We start from the raw sequence: 23,575 nt of genomic DNA, 5'->3' as shown, positions 1-23,575 counted from the left end.
GTTCCAGCAGGTTTCAGTGTAGTTCCAGCTGGTTTCTGTGCATATCCAGCAGGGTTCAGTGTAGATCCTGCAGGGTTCAGTGTAGATCCACCAGGTTTCAGTGTAGATCCTGCAGGATTCAGTGTTGATCCTACATGGTTCAGTGTAGATCCTGCAGGGTTCAGTGTAGATCCTGCAGGGTTCAGTGTAGATCCTGCAGGGTTCAGTGTAGATCCACCAGGTTTCAGTGTAGATCCTGCAGGTTTCAGTGTAGACCTTGCAGGGTTAAGTGTAGTTCCACGTAGATCCAGCAGGGTTCAGTGTAGATCCACCAGGTTGCAGTGTAGATCCTGCAGGGTTCAGTGTAGATCCACCAGATTTCAGTGTATATCCAGCAGGTTTCTGTGTATATCCAGTAGGGTTCAGTGTAGATCTAGCAGGGTTCAGTGTAGATCCTGCAGGGTTCAGTGTAGATCCTGCAGGGTTAGTGTTGATCCTACAGGGTTCAGTGTTGATCCTGCAGGATTAAGTGTAGATCCTGCAGGGTTAAGTGTAGATCCTGCAGGGTTCAGTGTTGATCCTACAGGGTTAAGTGTACATCCAGAAGTTTTCTATGTAGATCAGACTAAAATTTCAGTGTAGTTCTTGGATAGCTTCAGCAGTTTTCAGTATAGATCGATCCAGCACCATTATGCCGTTTAAGAAATAATTTGAGAAAACATTAAGCTGTACTCTTGTCATTAAATTGTTTAGCTACCCTGAAGTTTGAACTCTGTAGATTCAGCGTAACTTTCGAAGAGTTACATGTTACATCCTGGGAATGGATCGATGGCAAACAGGGTGTTATTAGGCTGACTCGGAAACAATAGTACGATCAAAAGCAGGCTCATTACACTGTAGAATGGGCTAATATTATCTGACAGATGCGAACAAATAAATCGTTGTTTTAGGTTTAACGTTCATGTCGTCAAAAACAAAGTGCAGAAAGATTATGATAAATGTTTGTGTGTATGGATGGCAGGCAGACTTAAGCTAAGGTTATTAAACAGTGTCTTACATAGTTAACTGGATACACTTGTTCTTTTACTCAATTTTCAAATTTCATTTTAAAAGACAAATATTTTTACATTTGTTTTACTGCTGCAGTAGCTGTATTACTTGTTAGGTACCTTGATAAAACAATAGTTCTTCTGAACACAAGATATGTCTTGTGAAGTGTATTATGGGAGGTATCTTGCTAAAAGTCATGTCCTAATTTGACTAATCTGACATGTCTTTGGAAGTTTTACTTCTTGACTTCATTCTCTTTCTTCTATTTCCATTCCCTCCCCCTTCTCTATTCTCTCCCCTGATCCCTTAGGTCTCCCCCTTCTATTACCCCTCCCATTTCCCCTCTCCACCCTCTTCCTTTTCTTTCCATTCCCTCCCCCTTCTCTATTCTCTCCCCCGATCCCTTAGGTCTCCCCCCTTCTATTACCCCTCCCATTTTCCCTTTCCACCCTCTTCCTTTTCTTTCCATTCCCTCTCCCTTCTCTATTCTTTTTCCATGATCCCTTAGGTCTCCCCCTTCTGTTACCCCTCCCATTCCCCCCTCTCCACCCTTTCATTTCCCTCCTCCTTCTCGTCCCAAGACCTGCATCCACCCAACTTTTCCCTTTCCCCTCTCCTCTTCCTGCCTCTATTTGCAGTTACTACTCAAACCCTTCTAGCCTGTATTAAAACAACTGTTGACTAATCTCAGGTAAATCGCAAGTTTTCCGAGTCCACAATGAAAGACTGAATACAGCTTCTGATCTGTCTTTTGTACGGACCAGGCACTTTACACAGAAGTTGATAAAAGTCTTGAAGTACACTGATAAAACTCTCTGTAACAACAACAGTATTATAAAAGTTATTCTTATATAACTGTGTGTGCATTCACCTCAAGCTAGAGGGAAGCAGATCTGTTCTAACTCTCATAAAAAAAAACAACTGACTGTTTGCGAAACCGGCCAAGTGAAACGAGGAAAAAACAATAACATCATTCTTCCAGACATTACTATGGTAGAGGTGAAATACACAGGAACAAGATGGCCGTACAAGGTGACAAAACACCTGTTTACCTACCAGTGGGTCTGTAAACATATCTGTTAATACAGTGGCCTATTACTGACTATATAAACTAATGGTTCTGGATGGATCTATCATTCGACCTCCAGATATTCCCTCTGATTCAGAACATCGGTAATTCAGTGAGAGGACAATGTTGTTCCATGTATAAAGCTTGGAAATCTCACATGCTATCTATTGCTTGATTTACCTGTCTCATCCGATCTGTCTGTCAACTCAAGTAACCCGATGTTAAATCGGCTAAAATGATGTCATAATTAAATTAATTTTTGAAAATTACAAAACCAGGTATTCCTACTTATTTCAGTCACTCTTGTTGGAAGCGTGCGAGGGGGGTTTACTGTGGGAGGAAAGTGCTCAGTTAAAACCTACATATAGTCTAACAGGATAGACACAGACTCATATATTCTTATGTTTAATAGCGGAACTGAACCTTACATTGCCAAGTTAGACAGGGAATGTGCTTCATACTACTGTGCCACTCAACCACCTTAAGCAGCATTTCTATATTCAATCCAAATCTGAGAAACCTTTGTTATAATTTTGTTGTTATTTTTTATTTTCCCTTGATTATGATAATAATTCATAAATCTGGCTGTACATAAAATTCCTGAGAATAAAATGTAAAATGTAAAAAAAAAAACTATTGTGATTCAGCTTGTAACTTAAGGAACATGGCTTTGTAACAGATTATTGTACTAAAGAAAAGCAAATGTTGATTTATTTATTTTGCCTTATTTTTTTTTAATTTGTAGAAAGGCTGGCACATATGCTGCTGTCATTGTCTTATAGAAAATTTCACAAAGGAAGCTTAACTTCTGCTACAAGTGATTAGGTGTACTGTTATTGGTTCTGAAATGAGACGGAAAAGACTCCCATTCAGAATTGCAGTGCGTGCTGAATTCCTGAAATTTAAGTGCATGATATCATGAAACAAGTTGTTGGTATCCCACTTGCATGTCTCATAGTATTTGCATGTTCACAATGGCCGACATTTGCTCGAGTCGTTATTTGATTCAAGCAAATCTGATATCCATATACTTAGTTTTCTTCCAGGATTTCCTACTCGATATATAATAATGTATAAAAGATTTTTCCTGCTTTATATTAACATTTACAGTCAAACTTGCCTTAGAGGCCACCTGTGTTCAAGAAATACCTGGCTATAAAGACCACCTGTATTCATCTCAAGTATAAAACATAGGTGTAATATCATTGAATATTGAAAAAAAGTTGTTTAAACTAAAACAATGCATGTCTACAAAGGTCACACATATTCTACAAATGCCTGTCTATAAATATCACACGTATTCTAAAAATGCCTGTCTATGAATGTTTGTCTATAAAGGTCACACATATTTTACAATTGCCTCTCTATAAAGGTCACACATATTCTACAAATGCCTCTCTATATATGTCACACATATTCTACAAATGCCTGTCTATAAAGGTCACACATATTCTACAAATGCCTCTCTATATATGTCACACATATTCTACGAATGCCTGTCTATAAAGGTCACACAAATTCTATAAATACCTGCCTATAAAGGCCTTCCATATTCAACAAGTAGATCTACAGTGTAGTTCAAATTGATATTAATGAAACCTCTTTATTAAGACCAATTGTCTACAGAGGCAACATTTCTCTGATTTCTTCGATGACCAGTATGCACATGTTTTAACATATATATTCCTATCGTAACAGGAGTGCTCTATACCATATATGGCACATATCTTGAGCAGCTGTAACAAATTCAGAAACTTTTTCTTTCGGGTGGACAGTTCCCTAGATACCTCTTGGTTTTGCTTTTTGATTCAATGTTGATTTTTTGAAACATTGTGTTATTTTCCAAATTGATACAGTGGTAATTGTTTCATTCCCTTGTTCTTGACAGTATCTTAAATATCCTCATTGCTACAGATAGTGACTTTTTGGCAGACTGAATCAGCATGGTTTTAGTTGTGTTGTGTTTGATTCATGGCAATCCAGATGTCTACTAAATATTAAAGAAATTTAAAGATAGTACCAGACATTCTGGAATCAGTTTATGGTAAAATCTTTTGTTTTTTGATTAGATGTTTTTTGTTTGTTTACTGATGTGCATATGACAAGACTAAATATATCACAAGACAGTTGTGTGACCAGTGACAGATGTGACAAGACTAAATATATCACAAGACAGTTATGTGACCAGTGACAGATGTGACAAGACTAAAGATATCACAAGACAGTTATGTGACCAGGTGACACATGTGACAAGACTAAATATTTCACAAGAGAGTTCTGTGACACATGTGACAAGATTTAAGGACAAGACAGATGTGTGACTGCAGACTTACATGACAAGACAGCTCTGTTACCAGAAACATATGTGACAAGACAACTTTATGAATGGAGACACATGTGACAAGACAGCTTTGTGACAAAGACACATGCAACAAGACTGTTTTGTGCCAGAGTCTGTTATGACAAGACAGCTTTGTGAACATAGACTCTTGTGACAAGACAGCTCTGTGACCGGAGACACATGTGATAAGACAGCTTTATGACAAGATATATTTTTTGAGAGATAAAGAAAGATAAACAATCTTGTTCACCATTTTGAGGCAGCAGGCCTCTGTATATTGGCCACTGTTCTCGCTCTCACTTCCTTTCAAAATAGGCGTAATCAGACCATCCTGTGTTATTTAATATTTGAATACTGCTCAAGTCAATCTAGTTGTCAAAATTATGATTTCCTACCACACATTGCCGTCTTTAAGCCATCCACACACTTCCTTAGCTTTCCAGATAACAATCTTACTTCTGAGTCACTCTTTATAGTTTTCTTTCTTTCTCTGTTTCAAATTAGTCAAGTTTTTAACAGATCATCAATAGGAATGCTACCATTGAAAAGAGTGTTTGCTGTGTTTTACTACTGGGCTAGGCCAAGAAAAACAATAAGTCTGGTTAGATCATTTTTCAACACTGAAAAATCACTTCATCAGATTCAAAAATAAGTCTCTATTTGAATTAAATTTAAAAGACTTTTTTGAATTAGACAAATAAAGGGTTTTTTTTAAGATAATTTAAATTTGAATTTCTTCTTTTTATATGAAAAAATAATAATTTACCGAAATTGATATATGTTTGGGATATTCTCTATGAGAAAGCTAACCAGGATTAGACGTGGCCAGACTGTTGGTTTTAACTTCAATATAGAGTGGATTCCCTTGTACCAGGTATCAGGAAGGCCACAGGGTCGGTATTCTTCTGTAAATGTATGTCAAAGTATCTCAACACATTAATACACTCTTTTGCTAGATGTGAATGGAACCAGAAAATTGGTCCATGCTGCAATTTGGCCAAATGGTGAATAGACTTGTGACCTTACACACCCAAGCCTGTAGTTAAACCTTGGCTCATGGTAAATTGAACACCAAGAATGTCAAACTATTGAATGTATGCCTTTCCTGGGTGTATATAGATACGCTGTGAATTCTTAGTTTACGCTTTAAAGAGGAAAGGTAATTTTAGGTAAAAAAATTTTTTTGAAAATCTGAACTCTCTTGTTTTGAAGGTTTTTAAAACATATAGGGGGAGGAAGTTGAAGCCTATCAGTCAATGTTTAACTGACATCTGTCAGATCGTCAGCCTTAACGCAACGTTACAGAAGGACAGAACAATTAACAGCACAACATTGATGGATTGTAACCAATTTTGATATAAAATTACCAATGATATGAATCAAAAAGAATTATTTAAGAGTGAAAGGCACGACTCAGGTTTGTTGGAAAATGGACAGAGGTACTCAATCCCACAGTGTCGTTGAATTTTTACCTTTGTCATGACCTTCTGGGACACTGACCACAGTTATGTATCAGGTACCACAGACGTCAAAAGGGGAAGTTAGTTTGAAGGGAGCGAGGGACGGGGAGAAGTGATTCCATTGGATGTGGAACACAGAAAAGATTCCAAACTTCTTCATCCACTTAAAATCCTTCACTCTTCCAAAAGACAGTTCCCAATATGCTATTTGTCCTGTTATTAGCCCTTTCATAGACTGTGAGCCAGAGGTAATACGAGCTAACACCAAATATCATTGTCCTGTAATAAGCCCAACCCCTGACTTTAAGTCAAGAGATGTGTTGGCCCTCTAATATTGTCCTGTAATAAGCCCACCCCCTGACTTTAAGTCAAGAGATGTGTTGGTCCTCTAATATTGTCCTGTAATAAGCCCACCCCCTGACTTTAAGTCAAGAGATGTGTTGGTCCTCTAATATCATTATCCTGTATTAAGCCCACCCCCTGACTTTGAGTCAAGAGATGTGTTGACCCTCTAATAACATTGTCCTGTAATAAGCCCACCCCCTGACTTTGAGTCAAGAGATGTGTTGGTCCTCTAATATCATTATCCTGTAATAAGCCCACCCCCTGACTTTGAGTCAGAGTTGGCTCCATATTCTTTTTTTCATTATTTAATACTGATTGTATAGTCCTCGTCATAGCAAATAAGGAGTTTAGAGCTTATTCCAAATTCTATATCATTTATGGAGAAAAGATAGTAACATTGCTGCTTTTGTAATTTTGAGATAAGAAGCCCATTTAAAGACACTATTACTACCATCTTGGCTTTAGATGACATCAGTTATTTTATATTAAACAGAATTTTTGTCTTAGGTGGTCTGCTAATATCGATGTGTACAATTCATCATAGTGTAATGTGTTAATATTCACCAAATGATACAACATTTGTGTGCAAAACAGTATTCATAGAAAATGTACTTAACTTTGTGCGGACAAATGTTAGTGCATTTACTTTTTCAACAAATCTATGCAATGATGAATGGGTGCTTCGGTAAGAGTTGTCACATAAATATGATATAGACATAGCAAAAAGCACAGTGATGTTTTAGTGCAAAACCTTTCGAGCGAAAAGTGCAAAAATACGATTACACAGCTAAAACAAGTATGTATTTGGTGCTGTCCCATTTTTACAACATTCTTCAGAGAACATATTTTATGCTCAGATCTGCCTTTTGTGAAATGCCGATTTGATCAAATTAGCGCTAAAAGAGAAACGTTGGTAATTAAAAGCATTGTTTAAATTCTGATCCACGTTTTATTACCATGACAACAGGACGTATTTTTGCTACAGAGACTTGGTGGTTTAATGTGCGTTTGACTGGTAGTCATTGTGACTATATTATGTGTAGAATGGGAGCAGGTTTTTGGTTTATTGTCGACTGCAGCAGGGTAAAAGTTTCTGCTGTGTAGTTTCCATACTCCTCCCAAGCATACCTCGGATTTAAATCACGTCTTTATCACTTTTAAATTTGTAGTTACCATCAAATTAACAAGGAAGACGTCCCTAAATATGGTGGTGAACGTACTGTGCACGCCCCGACTGATGGTCCGTGTTTATTTCAGGTTAATATCAAAGGTTTAGGGAAAGCTTCGCTGGTTTTACCGTCCACCCATACATGAACCATGGTTGTCTCGCACTTGTTGACCCCGAGGGACGACATCGCGGATATATATGATGATAGGATTGAATAAAAGAGGCGGAGTGAACTGCAATCCGAGTTTTATAAAAAGAAAGTTATTACAAAGGTCAAATAAAAGTATAAACATGAGGTCAGATTGTTATTGTCAATTCTGGAGATATCATCATTAACAAATGGTCATTTAAACGGTCAGCTACCAGCTAGCTGCCTGACACATGTCACTGAGGTCAAGATGGACCATCAATGCCCTAGCTTTCAAAGTCACCAACAAATTGTCCTCCTTTCAAGCTCCCTTTACACACCTTTAAAATATTATCTACATAATGATTGAATTCAGGATTGTTTATAAAGTTGAAATTTTTTTTGGTGAGAGTTTTATTTTCATTGATCTCAATTTTTTTTTTGGTGAGAGTTTTATTTTCATTGATCTCATGCTTAACTCTGAATCCATGATTTCATTTCAGTAATAATTACCATAACTTTAAGGAGAATAAGTTATGGTAAGTATTACATCATGAAAATTGGTTTTACTTGGAAAAAAAATCAAATTCACACGTCCGTGAAATGGTAAATAGATAAAACCTGACAAGGATTACATTCCTAATAGATTTTGTATGCAAGAATTATCCTTGAAATCAGATTGCAATGAAAATTTTATTTTTTCGAAAAATCATGAAATTTTAGCCCCACAGAAATAAATGATTTTACAATAACCTTTGGTATTTCGTGTTAAAACTTTGAGAAGAAGAATTCTCCTTGATCCCATTGAATTCCCTTCTCTTTAAAACAGTCAAAACAGATACTGTAGTTTAAAAGTGTAAAATAATATAATTTCAGAAGGAAAGGTTTAAAAAATTCAACAGAATTTCCAGTTAAAATTTCTATATGTTTTCCATGGAATTTTTCATGAAATATTGAAGTCTCCATGGAAACATTTCAACTAGGAACTATAGAAGTGATATAATAACATGTTTCAAAAACCAGTCAGAAGTATGATGGATGAAAGAATACTGCCATTTTATTATGATTGTTGGTCAAACTTGGGCTCAGTGGTCATTTGTGTGGTCGAGGTTGTGGTCAATCTGAGGCATTTTCATCTATATGATGGCAATCAATCTCAATTGGGACTGGTTCTGGCTGTGTGATGGAAGAGGAGAGTCCTGTCACATCAATAGTCTTTATATTCATGAAGGATGGTCACTATGGGTCAAGCCCCCCCATTGACACTGTCATCTGATCGACACGTGTTGGTCAGGTAGTATTTCATAAAATTTCTTGGCGTGATTATGTTTTGTTTTTTTCGGGTTTTTTTTCATGTATTTCATTTAAAATCCTAAAAGAAAGTCTGTTTAAAAATTACCATTCAAAAAAATCTTTCATTCCTCTTTTTTTCCCGCACAAATCAGAGGTTTACGGAATATGGACATGTACCATTTATGATACATTGACCTAAGTTGAAAGTTTGAATGTACTTTCCACTCCACACACAAATAAGTTTTTAAAAATAGTGATGAATTTCCAGGGATATTTCATTGCTAAAAATTTGCATTGAGACAAAATAACTTAACCGAAGAAATTATTCTCTTCATTTTGATTGGCTGATTCCATGATGTGACTAATATTTTTTAAGGATGCAATATTTGAATAAATGACATGATTTCTTTGCCTAAGGATTTGAGTGCAAGTGAGCTTAACACCTACCAAAGTAACTGGTTTTTAAACAAAGAAAAATGGATTTTAGCTAATTGAAATTTATTTATATACATTCAACTCCAGTATATGTCAATATATCTGTGTAAAGATGGAAGATGAAAATATATCTCCTTAGAAAAAATGTTAATGTTCCCTAACCTGAGAAAGAATGAAAAAAACATAAGAAATGAAGAAAAATGTGTTTTGCATTCAAACTGTTTCTTGTAAAATAAATTTTTATGAAAACCTTTGCCCCAATCGTTGAAGGCAGGAATATTTTCAAATGAGAGTGTGACATTTTAACTTGGCCGTGGTATTTGTATCATTTAAATGCGCCATCCCCTTGGAAGGATGGAAACGAGAATTTATGGGAGTGGCGTGCCGAATTGCATTACGTAATATAACTTTACCTCTCATCTGACTGGTGTCATGAGATTGCGATTCAGAGGCTGGGCAAAGAATTCAAGTAAAAATCTTTGTACTTGAAAATACGGGTGACAATGAGTATTTGATTGATCTCTAAACACAAAGTAGAAATCTTAGTGAGTTTTGGGGATCTGTTTCCTTAGCTATTACGGGTGACAAATGAGTGGTTTTTCTCCTAAGGAAAATTAACCAATTCATTACCCTGTGATGAGAACGTTTTTAATTCAAACATGTAGCCACAGATTGGTTGATTCGCTTGTACTCGAAGGGGTGGCTCTTCCATAAAGACTTTTCCCCGTCCTTGTTATGGTTCAAAACCACAAAATTTTCAGGTCATGTTATCTATATCACTCACCTGAGAATTTTAGTTCCTCTTAATAAAAAAAATCAGAAAAAAAACAAAAATAAAACCAACAAAAACATGTGAATCATAAATCTCTTTTTCTAATATATTATTTTTTTTTATTTTAACTTCTTATCGCTGTTAAAATATCTTACTTCCAGCATGTATTAAATGCCTGGAAAAGAAATAGATTATCTGTTATAGATAGCTGTTATTACCAGTATGTAAATCTCACAAAAGTTTGAAAAAAAAAAAGATGGCATTATTTTTCATCAAGTTACCCATATTTGGCAATTTTAATTTCACAACAGATTTATGACAGAAGGTATAAAGATAGTTTTCGACTTCATTTTAAATAAAGTCAAAAATATTCAATTTATCTTATCTTAAGATACATACTGTTATTGACCATGTTAAAACACCAAGTTTTTATGGATGATTAAATAAAAAAGTAATGAATATGGAGGATATATATATATATATATATTTTTTTTTTCTTTTTAAATGAATTGGGAATGAATTAAGCTGAATACATACACAGAAGTCCAATTGTCAATTTGCACTCTGATATTTAGTTCAACACTTGTAAGTGTTAGTTATTTTAAAATTGTTATATCGCACTCATTGCTTTGTGAATATCATCAGAAGAGCTAGACACCTCTGTTGAAAGTGTTGTCTGGACATAGCCGCCCGTATACTTTGTCTTATCCTCCAGTTTTAGCAACAGCATTTAGGGACATTCTGGGGAATGGCTCTCGCTGAAAAATGTGTGAGGTTTAATTGCTGCGTATCCGTTGTCCGCGAGTCGATCTCTGGCCGTGTCGGCCCCTAATTCGTATAAATACCTGCATCTTGATTGACCAGTTACTGAAGTCAGTGACTTGTAGTAATGGACTTGTCTAAATGTTTCCTCCTATGTGAGAATTATATGAATATTTATGATCATTTTTCTGTTTTCTTGTTCTCTGAGTAGATTTTCTGTTCGGGCACTATGGCCATTTTCGCAGGAAATGACCGCAGATTAATCTTTCATTTACACAAGTTTGCAAATGTTACATGAAGTACGCGCGACAGAATGACCAAAGTGCGATTTTGATGGGTACTATAGGGGTTATGGGCAATTGTGACAACGACTTTTAGATTGTTTTATGGGAACATTCAATTATTCTAGTAATCAACATTTTCAGTCCTACAAAATTACATTGTATCTTATCAGATGGAAATTTCAAAATAAGAAAATTCAGACTTTGGTCTTTTCAAATCCTTTTTGGTGGCCAAATTGAAACGTTTCAAATCTGGATTATGCAATTATCATAATCAGCTCTGTATTATTTCCTTTTTCCTGAAATCCTTAATCTTACTCAGAGTCAAAACCTTTACGATTCTATAAAGTTTTTTGAGTTGTTTAACTTAATTTTTTTGTATATTAATGTTGCATAGGAGATTATGATTTTACTAGGTATATATAAATTTAAGATTGCTGTGATTTATCTAAACATGCGTGCAGACTTTTTCTCCATCTCTTAATGTCATCATTTTTCCGGATAAAATAATTCAATAAGGTTTTATCAGCCAGACAGAGTTACGAAATCCAGACTACATGGAAAAACACAATTGTTTATTAGCTAAGTGTTATTTGGGCAGCAAAGACATAGCAATCAAATGATTAAAGGTTTATGTTAAGGAAAAAATAAAGCAGGGATTCCGAGATATACCACGTGTCACGTGTTCCCCAAGCACCATGGCGGCACGCGTCATAGAGCTGAACGTCCTTGATATCTCAGGTCTGTGATACGCTGCATGTCAGCGAACAATAAGTTGAGTATGAAATTACAACATTGGCATAGAACTTGACGTTAATGCTACAAAACTTGATTACGATGGTGCTATGGAGCTCTTGTCTGTTGTCTATAAAAAACAGTGTTTGATCATTTTAACTGATACATAGCCAAGGGCAATTTCACAAGTCTCAAATGAAATTATAAGCATCTGGGTTTTCATTTAACAGGAGGCAAATGATTGAGGAAAGGCTTGATGTAGCCATATCACATCACAGGGAGGGCTTGCCAATCTTTTCTGTTTAAATGATAGGCGATATTGAACACAATCTGGGAGTGCGATTCCCGTCAACTCGCCATGTTCTACGGTTGATAGTTGAGGCTATCGGGATCAAATCTATTACATGCTAACGTTATCTTTACATATTTTACAACACGCCCGATTATAAATTTTATCATAAATTATGCCTGTTATTTGTGCGGCGGAACCAGAGAGAACAGATCACGGAATTGTGTTTTATCGTCGCTAATTCAATAATGTGAATCATATTAGTGCTAATACTTCAGTGTTACAAATCCAATAAAGATTGAAAAACACGACTCCTGATTCCCTCTTTTCTTTGTCGATACACATCCCTGACTTTTGAAGCGGAAAACTTTACAAGAATAGATGTTAAATAATGAATTAAGCTTGAATAGTTTTGTGAACGGACATGGAATTAAGGACAACATTTGTAATCTTTGATATTTGTAAGAGCTTCCCATCAGCCAAAGCTTGTACTGATGGCACTGAGGTAGAAAACACAATGTCTGTATGCAAATAAATAGTATTATCTGGAAATGAGAAACCTCTTGCGATACTAGCTGGTTTACAGAGATAAAAAACATTCTATTTACATTTGCTTTATTCCTCGACAAATAACATCCTTCGGGGATGAAATCGAATTAAAATTATTTATTTATCATTTGTTATACATGAGTAGCTGGTGAACAAGTGTTTTCAGGGTCCACGTCAATTTGAAGGGCTTCAGGATAGCTGACGACACCGTTACAATCATATATTCAATGTAAAATTTTCTGCAATAGCGATTTAAGTCAATAGGAAAACAACCACCACAAAATAATCCATATGATAAAAGGTGATTTGAAAATAGTTTCAGGATGCTTTGGAAATTAATGGAATGAAAATGGAGTGGATGTCGGGGTTAAGGTTGATGAGTTTTGTACAAGTGAATGGATCATTAAGCACTACAACAAGAAAGAGTTGACGACAAAATTCTACGCTTAATGTATAATGTAGATAATTCATTTTGTAGAATAAACAATTGATTATGAATAAGCTCATGTGCAGGACATGTAACAAAGCGTGAATTATAAATCTTTCGTAACATCGGTGTTACTGTTCAGTTTGTTCTTCATTTCATCACCCGACTGATAAATTACATTCAGTAAAACGTGATATAATCGTGGGGCTCAATTATTGTGGCTTTCCAAAAAAATGTCATTTTCGTGGAACCTTGTTTTCATGGATACATAAAACTGAATGAATCTACTTGTTCTTATTTAAAAAAGTTCATATACATATGAATTCGTTTATTGAGTATCACAAAATCACTGAAAATAAATTCTCCACAAAATTTAATGTTTATACAGTATTTTATTGAAAGGTATAGCAGTAATTTCATCATGACATCAATGTTGTGTGTTTAAACAAATCGTCATCATTTTCACAAAGGATATTTTTTTTTTTCAATTAATAAAAAAAGAAGGAAAAAATAAAGAATACCATGAAACTAGAAAAACAAATCTGTTATAGTGTTTTAATCATTTGTAAAACTTGACAGACCTTGATGTTTACAGAAGGACGTGTTTGTTTGACTTGTGCGGAATTGAAGGGGCTATAAAGAGAGGTTGAAATTCTCGATGGAACAAGTCACATCTCTTCAGTGTTTTTGTTAAATATTTTCAAATGTCAATCTAAAACCCAAAGAATTGAAATGAAATACACTAAAATGACAAAGTCGAGGTTCAATGATCTTTGTCATATAATATTAGCATACATGGAGCTGTTCTATCCGTACATCCCAGTAACAGATGTGATGAGGCGTTTGGGGGCCGCAGTTTGTTGGCCGGGACAATCATAGTTTGACCAAGTCTTGTAACGAGAGGTTAATTTGTTTTCGACATGCCAATTATGTGATGACAATGAGAGAATCCCAGAGGACAACACACACCCAAATGTCATCTGGGTCTCTTGTGCTCCCTAATTCCACCATACGGTAGCATTGCCCGTTTTTCACGGGCCGTTGAATCTTGATCTCCGACACAACAATGGAGAAATTTATTTGATATCATGGTGGTACAGAACTGTTATTTAGTAGAGCTGGGCCGTAATCATTGAATATTTGAATTAAGACTATTAGTGTATTACTCTGTAGTGTGAGAGAAGAGTGTGACATGAAAGAAAGGTCTCATATCACAGCTTATAGTTGGAAACCAACCTCCTGTGTAAAAACTTTTACCAATAGATATAAAAATGAAAATAGATGTTAGGTTGTGTCTCTTCTAAAAGTCTCAAAGTGTCCTAGAATAAAGGGATTGACAAGATTGGGACATTATGGGGATTTTGAGGGTGAAGTATTTAGAGGGAGAATAGTGTGGGACTTTCATCAGATGTCTAGATTGGGACTTTGATAGGATTTAAGGGTCTGGTGTAAGAGAGAACAGTGTGGGACTTTCAACAGATATCTAGATTTGGACTTTGATAGGATTTGAGGGTCTGGTGTAAGAGAGAATAGTGTGGGACTTTCAACAGATATCTAGATTGGGACTTTGATAGGATTTGAGGGTCCGATGTAAGAGAGAACAGTGTGGGACTTTCAACAGATATCTAGATTCGGACTATGATAGGATTTGAGGGTCTGGTGTAAGAGAGAACAGTGTGGGAATTTCATCAGATATCTAGATTCGGACTATGATAGGATTTGAGGGTCTTGTGTAAGAGAGAACAGTGTGGGACTTTGATTAGATGTCTAGATTCGGACTATGATAGGATTTGAGGGTCTGGTGTAAGCGAGAACAGTGTGGGACTTTCATCAGATATCTAGATTGGGACTTTGATAGGATTTGAGGGTCTGGTGTAAGCGAGAACAGTGTGGGACTTTCATCAGATATCTAGATTCGGACTATGATAGGATTTGAGGGTCTGGTGTAAGGGAGAACAGTGTGGGACTTTCATCAGATATCTAGATTGGGACTTTGATAGGATTTGAGGGTCTGGTGTAAGAGAGAACAGTGTGGGACTTTCATCAGTTATCTAGATTGGGACTTTGATAGGATTTGAGGGTCCAATGTAAGAAAGAACAGTGTGGGACTTTCATCAGATATCTAGATTGGGACTTTGATAATATCTGTGGGTCTGGTATTAGAGAGAAAAGTATGGGACTTTCAGAAGATGTCAAGGTTGGGACATTTTGAAGATCCCCATATTAAGGAATAATAGTTGGAACTTGGATTTTTGAGGACCTTTTAGAAAAGCTTACAGGGTAGATTACACTTATGACCTCCATGTCATCCAATTCTCTGGATGTCGAAGTTGGGAATTTTCGTGTCCATTGCAAATCTTATCAACTGAACAAATTCTGCAATGTCATATCTCAGTTTTTTGTTTTTATATATTGGGTTATTGAATTCAACAATATTCATTTATCGTATCAAATTATTATTGTAATTTATTCATTAATTGATATCTTGATTTCATAATAATAAATTTGTTTCTGAAATACAGTCATTCATCTTTATATATCATTTTAATTGATAACAATATATAATTTATTTCTTTAAAAACTTATAACATTTCATTTATTTATTTATGATTTCTTTTACAAATTAGTATATTTGTGTGCCTTAGTTTCTCACATAAAACCCCGATTTGATGGTTCAGCCACCTTAGGTGTCGTCTGGTGCACGTGATGATCGTGTGCCGTGCACGCCATCCTATAGAAACAGCGTTATTATAAATTCTGTTTGAAGGGTTGTTAGCCACTAGATAAAGGACTCAAGGATTTCTAGAGCAATCTACTTGTCCCGTCCTCAAGACTCAAGAGGCCATTGAATTGGTGTTACAGACTCATCATCATTAGGAACTGTTTACATCAAGTTAACTCTCTGATAGCACCCCGGTCTGTCAGGTATCTGGTGGAAAATTTCAGTTTTACAAAGAAACTTCCTCAGTTTTTTTGGTTATTTTTTTTTCTCTGCAACACAATAGAAAATAGCTATTGGATGAAAAAGGGATATATTCTATTATTTTTTTTTTTTTTTTTTCAATTTTTTCAGTTTTGGTTTAATTTTATACAAGAAGAATATTGAAATTAAATTTTTTTTTTTATACATTTTTTATTTTTTTTTTTTTTTAATTTTTCTTTGAAACATATACTACTTAATTCATTAAAATACATCAAACCATATTGATGATTTCTCATCGATTCCAAGAAACAAAACTGACTGATATGTACACCCAGAAATGATATAAAAGGATTTTTATATAAAAATAACTGTATTTTTCATTTTTGTTTGTATAGACTATAACAGCTTGCTGTAAATTTTGGAAAATGCTCATGAAAAAAACATTGCATTTTGTCTAAGTTAAGCAAGAAACTCCAATCCTCGTCTCAAAGGAATGGGATATTTGATGTAAAAAAAAAAAACCTATAATAGGTCATACATATGTATTGAGTTGTATAGTATACAGTTTAACTGAGAGAGTATGGATAATTTTTTTCTAGAATTCTAAAGATTGTCTTTCTATTGCGTGCCTCTGTCAATTATGACACATAACTATGGTCCGCAGAAAAATGTCTGCCAGACTCTTGCACTTCATGGCACTAAAAACTCACAATTTGATATTTTTTCGATATGTTGGAATCTTTTTAAATGCTGTGTTATTTATGAGCTATGTCAATGATGGAAGTCCTCTTGAATTTAGATTTTTTGGGGGGAAATAGATAGTTTTTGATAGAAAAATGAGTTTTTTGTCTGTATTGGTAAATTATAGAATCCCAACTTTTCTATGATATAATATAAATCCTTAATAAATCTTGATATCGTTGTTGAGATTTCTGCTATCATTTAACATTAGCTATTGAAAATGTATGTATCATAACAATCAAATTCGAGAACAGTTAATCACACCGTACCTGTATAACAAGAGGACCAGGAAAAGATAAACGATAAATTACTAAATGACAGATTTTAATTATTCAACCATCTTTCTTTCTTTAAATCATGCTGTACAATGAATCTTGTGTCTTTGGTTATTCATTTGTTTGTTTGTTTGTTTGTTTAGAACTGAAAGTCACCTAAAAGGGAACTGACAAAAAATATGCAAATATATCAACCAAACTTTACACATTGCCATCTTTTTTTTACAAAAATGTTGTCATTAAGTTAACAATGCACCATCTATCAAAATGGAAATGTCTACCTTGTTAAGGGCCAGTATCACATCATAAAAATATTCCTTAGGAGTTATAGTTATCAAAAGGAAATGTCTTTCTTTTTTTTGATAAAGATAGTTTTTTTTTTCAAAAAAGAACATTGGGCCTTTATAGGCAGGTGACCTAGATAAGCAGATAACCTTTATAGGCAGGTCACCTAGATAAGCAGATAACCTTTATAGGCAGGTCACCTAGATAAGCAGATAACCTTTATAGGCAGGTCACCTAGATAAGCAGATAATCTTTATAGGCAGGTCACCTAGATAAGCAGATATCCTTTATAGGCATGTCACCTAGATAAGCATATAACCTTTATATGCAGGTCACCTAGATAAACAGATATCCTTTATAGGCAGGTCACCTAGATAAGCAGGTCACCTAGATAAGCAGATGACTCAGATAAATAGGTGACCTTTATAGGTAGGTGACCTAGATAAGCAGATCACCTTTTTCAACAGGTGACTTTCATTTATAAACATATTTCACCATTTCTATTTACCATAAATTAAATACCATATGCAAATTATGTTTATATCTTCTAAGTATCGGGTAATCCTGTTTATTATTGCCATTTTTCTCCCTTTTTTTCTCTGTGGTTTTTTTTTTTTTTTGTTCTTCTTGTTATCAAATATTACTGTAATTTTTGTGAAAAAGTGGGGTTTTGTTTGAGATTCCTGTTTGGAGTTGTTTCAGAGGAAATGAATAATCATATTATGATAATGTATTATTAACTGTCCATTATCACCTATAACACATATGCTATTTCTAATTGTATTTATCATGAATATTTGATACAATATTAGAGTTCATGTTATTTAAAACACTGACCCTACACACACAATACCTGATGGCTATGAATAAATATGTTCTAGGAAGATCAGTTTATGCTGTGTAGAGTACTATAGCACCAGAAAGCCTTATGAAATATGTAACACATATGCCAATTAAAGATAAGCAGATTTGTTGACAAACACTGGTTATTTACTGAAGCTCAGTTGGTTTACAAGATAATAGGGTTGTGATGTATCTGGGGCTTTTTATTCATACCTGTACCATACTACCGCTTTGTTCTGATAAGAAACCTGGTAGTAATTTACATTCATAGTGTTATGAATGTCACAGAAGGTAGGTAGAAATGGCTCTCATAGAAATCAAGGGAAAAGGAAACTGACTAAATGATATGTACATTTACATACAAACTATAGCTACCCTCAGATAAACTATGGGAGAAAGGGCAACAAAATACCACCTTATACAATAAATCTGAAGGGATGGGCTTATTACAGGACAAGGAAATGATAGCATTACTTTGTAATTCTATTAAACAATTTGTAAGGTTCATTAAATATGGGCCAACAGGTGTAGTGTTGGTTATTAGGAAAATATGGTATATAGATCTGAAGATGAAGTGTTGGTTATTAGGAAAATATGGTATATAGCCCTGAAGATGTAGTGTTGGTTATTAGGAAAATATGGTATATAGCCCTGAAGGTGTAGTGTTGGTTATTAGGAAAATATGGTATATAGCCCTGAAGGTGTAGTGTTGGTTATTAGGAAAATATGGTATATAGCCCTGAAGATGTAGTGTTGGTTATTAGGAAAATATGGTATATAGCCCTGAAGATGTAGTGTTGGTTATTAGGAAAAATATGGTATATAGCCCTGAAGATGTAGTGTTGGTTATTAGGAAAAATATGGTATATAGCCCTGAAGATGTAGTGTTGGTTATTAGGAAAATATGGTATATAGCCCTGAAGATGTAGTGTTGGTTATTAGGAAAATATGGTATATAGCCCTGAAGATGTAGTGTTGGTTATTAGGAAAAATATGGTATATAGCCTTGAAGTTGAAGTGTTGGTTATTAGGAAAAGTATGGTATATAGCCCTGAAGGTGTAGTGTTGGTTATTAGGAAAAGTATGGTATATAGCCCTGAAGGTGTAGCATAATTTAGGATGATGGTTATAAGCAGGTAAAACATTAATTAGGATGAGAATGGTAAAACAGGTTTAGTATTAATTACAATAAAAATGGTGTACATGTGTCGTTAGATGGGATAATTATAAAACAGGTGTAACAAAAATCTGATTACACAGATACATTATCAACTCCTAGGATGTTGTCAGTGAAACAAAAACTGCTACATTGGCCTCCAATATGGAAATGGACAATGTTGAGCTTCAGTTCCTCATCAGATTTGATATGGAGGATCGGAAAGATGTGAGGTGCGTAATCCTTCTGTGTTGGTGAAAGAGGAGTTTGCTCTATAATGTAAAGTTTTCTTGATAAACCTGTGTATAAGGACCACCGTTGATATTTTTTGAAAATGTACACAAGGATTAAGTGATTGAGATTTCTTTAAGCCTGTGTATAAAAGCACCTGGTGAACCTTCCATTGAATCTGTGTATAAGGAACACTTATTGTTTTTTCTATAATGTGTATAAGGACCACGGGTGAACCTATCTTTGAATCCATGTGTAAGGACCACATGTGACTCTGTCTATAAACCTGTGTATAAGGACCACTGGTAACTCTCTATAAACCTGTGCATAAGGACTACTAGTGACTCTGCCTAGGAACCTGTGTATAAGGACCACTGCTGACCCTTTCTATCAATATACATAAGATACATAAGCAGGAATTTATCAGATTTTGAGTATTATGACCTCAAATAAATCATACTCTTAATGTATACTTTAGGACCACTAGGGAACTTTCTAATGAACCTGTATTTACTGTCAAAGGAACAACTGATCATTTGTTTACATCTGTACATGGCCAACGGTTGAACTTTTCTTTAAACCTTTGTATAAGAACCTTTGTGTGGACTTTTGTTTTAACCTATAAGGATGATTAAGAAACCTGTTTATAAGGGCCACTGATTAACTTTTTTTGACCTGAGTATAAGGACCATTTGTGTAAACATCATCAGCAAACTAATGTATATATTTCTGTATAGTGAGCACATGCTTTTTGATCTTTTAAAAATGAGGAAACTTTCTTCAAGAGAGGCAACAGGCTTAAAGAGTTGTCAGGAAAGTAACACATTGAAAATCTTGAAGTGTATATTATTACATGTAATATCATATATTTTACGGTTTTTTTTTCAGTGTGAAAACTCCTGTAAAGGACCACCCCCCTAAAAGTAACCCCAGCAAACGACACAGGGAAAGACTGAATGGGGAACTTGACCATCTTGCCAGTTTATTGCCATTTGAGCAAAGTGTTATATCAAAACTTGACAAACTCTCTATTCTTCGTCTTGCTGTAAGCTATCTCAGGACCAAGAGCTATTTTCAAGGTAAGTCCTGATGTATTCATGTCACACTCACATTTACCTCATCAATGGTACCCTGTAATCTGTATATACAAGTTCTTTAATGTTACTCTCCTTCAATCTCTCCATCATTTTGGAGAAAACATAGCTTCTTCATTTGAGATGATGGCAATATACATTGTCACTTATTACAAAGAATTTTTATGTCAGTTTCACTATTTACGAGGCTGGAATATTGAATTCATGAAAATCAGATCAGTGAAGAAAACACAAAATCATTTGATCATTTCCATGAAAAAATAAATCCCTTCTGTATCAAGGTTTTGATATTAAAAAAAAGTGAAAATTTAAACTGTTAAAAAATGTTTTAAAATTTTTGTTAAGAGAGTGGTTTTGACAACGTAGGAAATTGAAGTCTGCTGAAAAGGTCTTGTTTGACGGAATAGCAATTGATATGATTTGTTGAAAACATCTTGTTTGACATACGTGATTGGAAAGTCTTTTTTAAAGGTCTAATATTTGACAAAATACCAATTTGGAGGTCTCTTGAAAAGGTCTTGTTTGACAAAATTGCAATTTGAAGGTTTTCTAAAAAGACTTGATTTGAACCCCAAAATAAGTCTTGTATGAGTTATTTGAAGGACAAAAGTGTAAGCTAAAAGCCTTCCTGAGACAAATTGAAAATATCGAAACTTAGACTAACATCTAAGAAAATGAGGTTTTGAATGATTTTTGGTAAAATCAAGCAAATGGGCAACAAAGGTCATTGAGTTAAAGGTTGTTTCATAAATATGTGATATTGTCAAGTGCTCAATAGGCCTTATACATGAAGATACCTTTGTAGGGCTCGACAGAAAATTTTATCTAGGTTTAGTAGAATGATATGCAATTGATTTATGTAGAAGGAAATTTGGCAAATGTAACAGATGTTTCTTTTGAGCAAATTAGTGAGAATTCCTGTTAATGGTTAAAGATAAGCCTTTCTTAGAATTTAAATGACATTTATAACTGTTATGGCAATGGATATTGTGAAGGTGGTAAGGTGGCGAGGGGAGGGGGGATGGGAATTATTGAGAATTAGAGAGAGAAAATCTGTAATGCGTTAAAGTGTTTGAAACCCTTTCCTGTATATAATAACAGTATCATGTATGCGTTGTATACGTATACAAATGTCGTTAAACACAATTTCACGCCGAAAAGTAGTCCTTATTTCCAGGCAAACGCATCTATAACTTAGATCAACATGGTTTTCCACGAGCCAGACTTAAGTTTGAATTTGCTCTAGACATGCAAAAGATATCTTCCTTGCAATGTTTACTTGCATTTCGTTTACGATTTAACCCTGTTGAATGATTTTCTTGTGAAGAGACAAAGTTCAATTAATGTGTTGCATGCACGTAAGACCTGTGCTGACACCCCCAGACATGCACACCATGCAGTGCGGAAGTTCCGTGTTTCCGTGACGAAGAATGTTAGAATATTGTCGAGTCTCCTGTCACTGACGAGGCCGTCAAAACATGTATATATATATATATATAGATTTCGTGTGCATCCTAACTTTAAAAAGAATTTTTTTTTCATCCTTGAAATCAAAACAAGATTAGATGTCATGTGATTGAATGACTGGTTTTCAGCATTGTTATCAGTAAAGAAATATATTGCACATTACAGACAACTTTTTATGTTAAGGAACAAAATAACACGTTTTTATTTCATACATTTTAATTTTTCATCTTCCTACGAAGGAATCAAATTGTGTATTGAACATAAATGTACATTTTACAAATTTTTGAAAAATTCCAAATAAAATTTTTACATGTATCTGTGATGGAGTCCGAAGTCCAGGATCTATATATGATAGATATACTTGTCCCCATTACTTCATTAGTTTAAATGTATGACGAAAGAAAGGTGGGTTAAAATTACACAGGAGTTAAAATTAGCAGGGAAGGGGACTTTTTTAAAAGAATATAAAAAAACTTGTGTGATAATGACAAAGTTTAAAGACATTGATTTATTTATAAACAGGCATTGTTTTCATATTCCATGTAGTACTGATGAATTTGTTGTTTTTTTTTTTTTTTAGATACAAATTTCCATATTTTTCAGCTTAGCAGTTCATGTTTCCCTGATAATGAGCGAAAACAATTTTTTTCTATAATTTTGTAAGATGTTTAAACAGCTGTTTAAAAACTGAATATCTGTCTTTCCTACCTTTTCTAAACAGTAGTATTGTATAAGGACCAGTTTCGACAATATATTTGAATTGCAAAATTAACTGGGAAAAATTCCTGGAATTAAAGTTTTCATAACTATTTTTTCATTATTATTATAATTTTTATTTTTGCCGTGCTTAATATATAGTATAATTATCAAAGATATGATGTTTTATAAATTTCAGGATTTATTTTCACTCGCACATTTCACTTAAAATCCAGTCTTTGATAAGACTGCACTGATGTCTTTATTTAGGTCACCGATGATCAAATGTTTCACTCCAGGAAGAAAACACAAATCAAACAGGAAAAGTTGTGCTATTTAAAAAAAAATGATTTATTGTTAATTTCTTTAAAAGATGAAATCACTGTCATCATAATAAATGAAAATATAATTCCCTGCTTAATTTTGAGAAAACATTCAATATCTTTCTGTGTGCTTCTTGCTCAGCAGTCCCAGTGACTGTCGCGGATTTGATCATTGTGGGTTATGATGAGTATTGTTTTGTGGAGGTACGGAGCCTGACGGAGCCAGTCTGGAGAGGGCTAGCCAAATTACCACTATAATTGCAGTAGTGGTGGGTCCTTGTGTAATTATACTCAATAATCATTAGCTTTCGTTGTCAGTCAAACACTGCTGTTTTAGTGTTCTTCCTAAAAAACGGACTGCAATATCAGCTCCTCTTATTTCTCACTCTTTAATTTCAATCAGAATTCTTTGTTTAAAATATAACATAAAATGCAAAATATTGTTCATTTGGAATTGAT

General features: G+C 34.5%; 1 protein-coding gene across 1 annotated transcript in view; it reads left to right on the top strand.

Moving 5' to 3' along the window:
- Nucleotides 1-23,575, top strand: part of LOC132543820 (single-minded homolog 1-like) — a 90,702-nt gene that overhangs the window by 11,480 nt on the left and 55,647 nt on the right. Inside the window, exon 2 of the mRNA XM_060207338.1 lies at nucleotides 20,425-20,615. Within this exon, the coding sequence (XP_060063321.1) occupies nucleotides 20,425-20,615 (191 nt within the window). The remainder of the gene's footprint in view (nucleotides 1-20,424; nucleotides 20,616-23,575) is intronic.

This window comes from Ylistrum balloti, unplaced genomic scaffold, assembly GCF_031769215.1.
Source record: "Ylistrum balloti isolate Yb309-2 unplaced genomic scaffold, AGI_CSIRO_Ybal_v1 Utg369766, whole genome shotgun sequence".
Classification (NCBI taxonomy): domain Eukaryota; kingdom Metazoa; phylum Mollusca; class Bivalvia; order Pectinida; family Pectinidae; genus Ylistrum; species Ylistrum balloti.
Note: the sequence above shows the minus strand (reverse complement) of the source record. Positions and strands in the feature narration are given on the sequence as shown.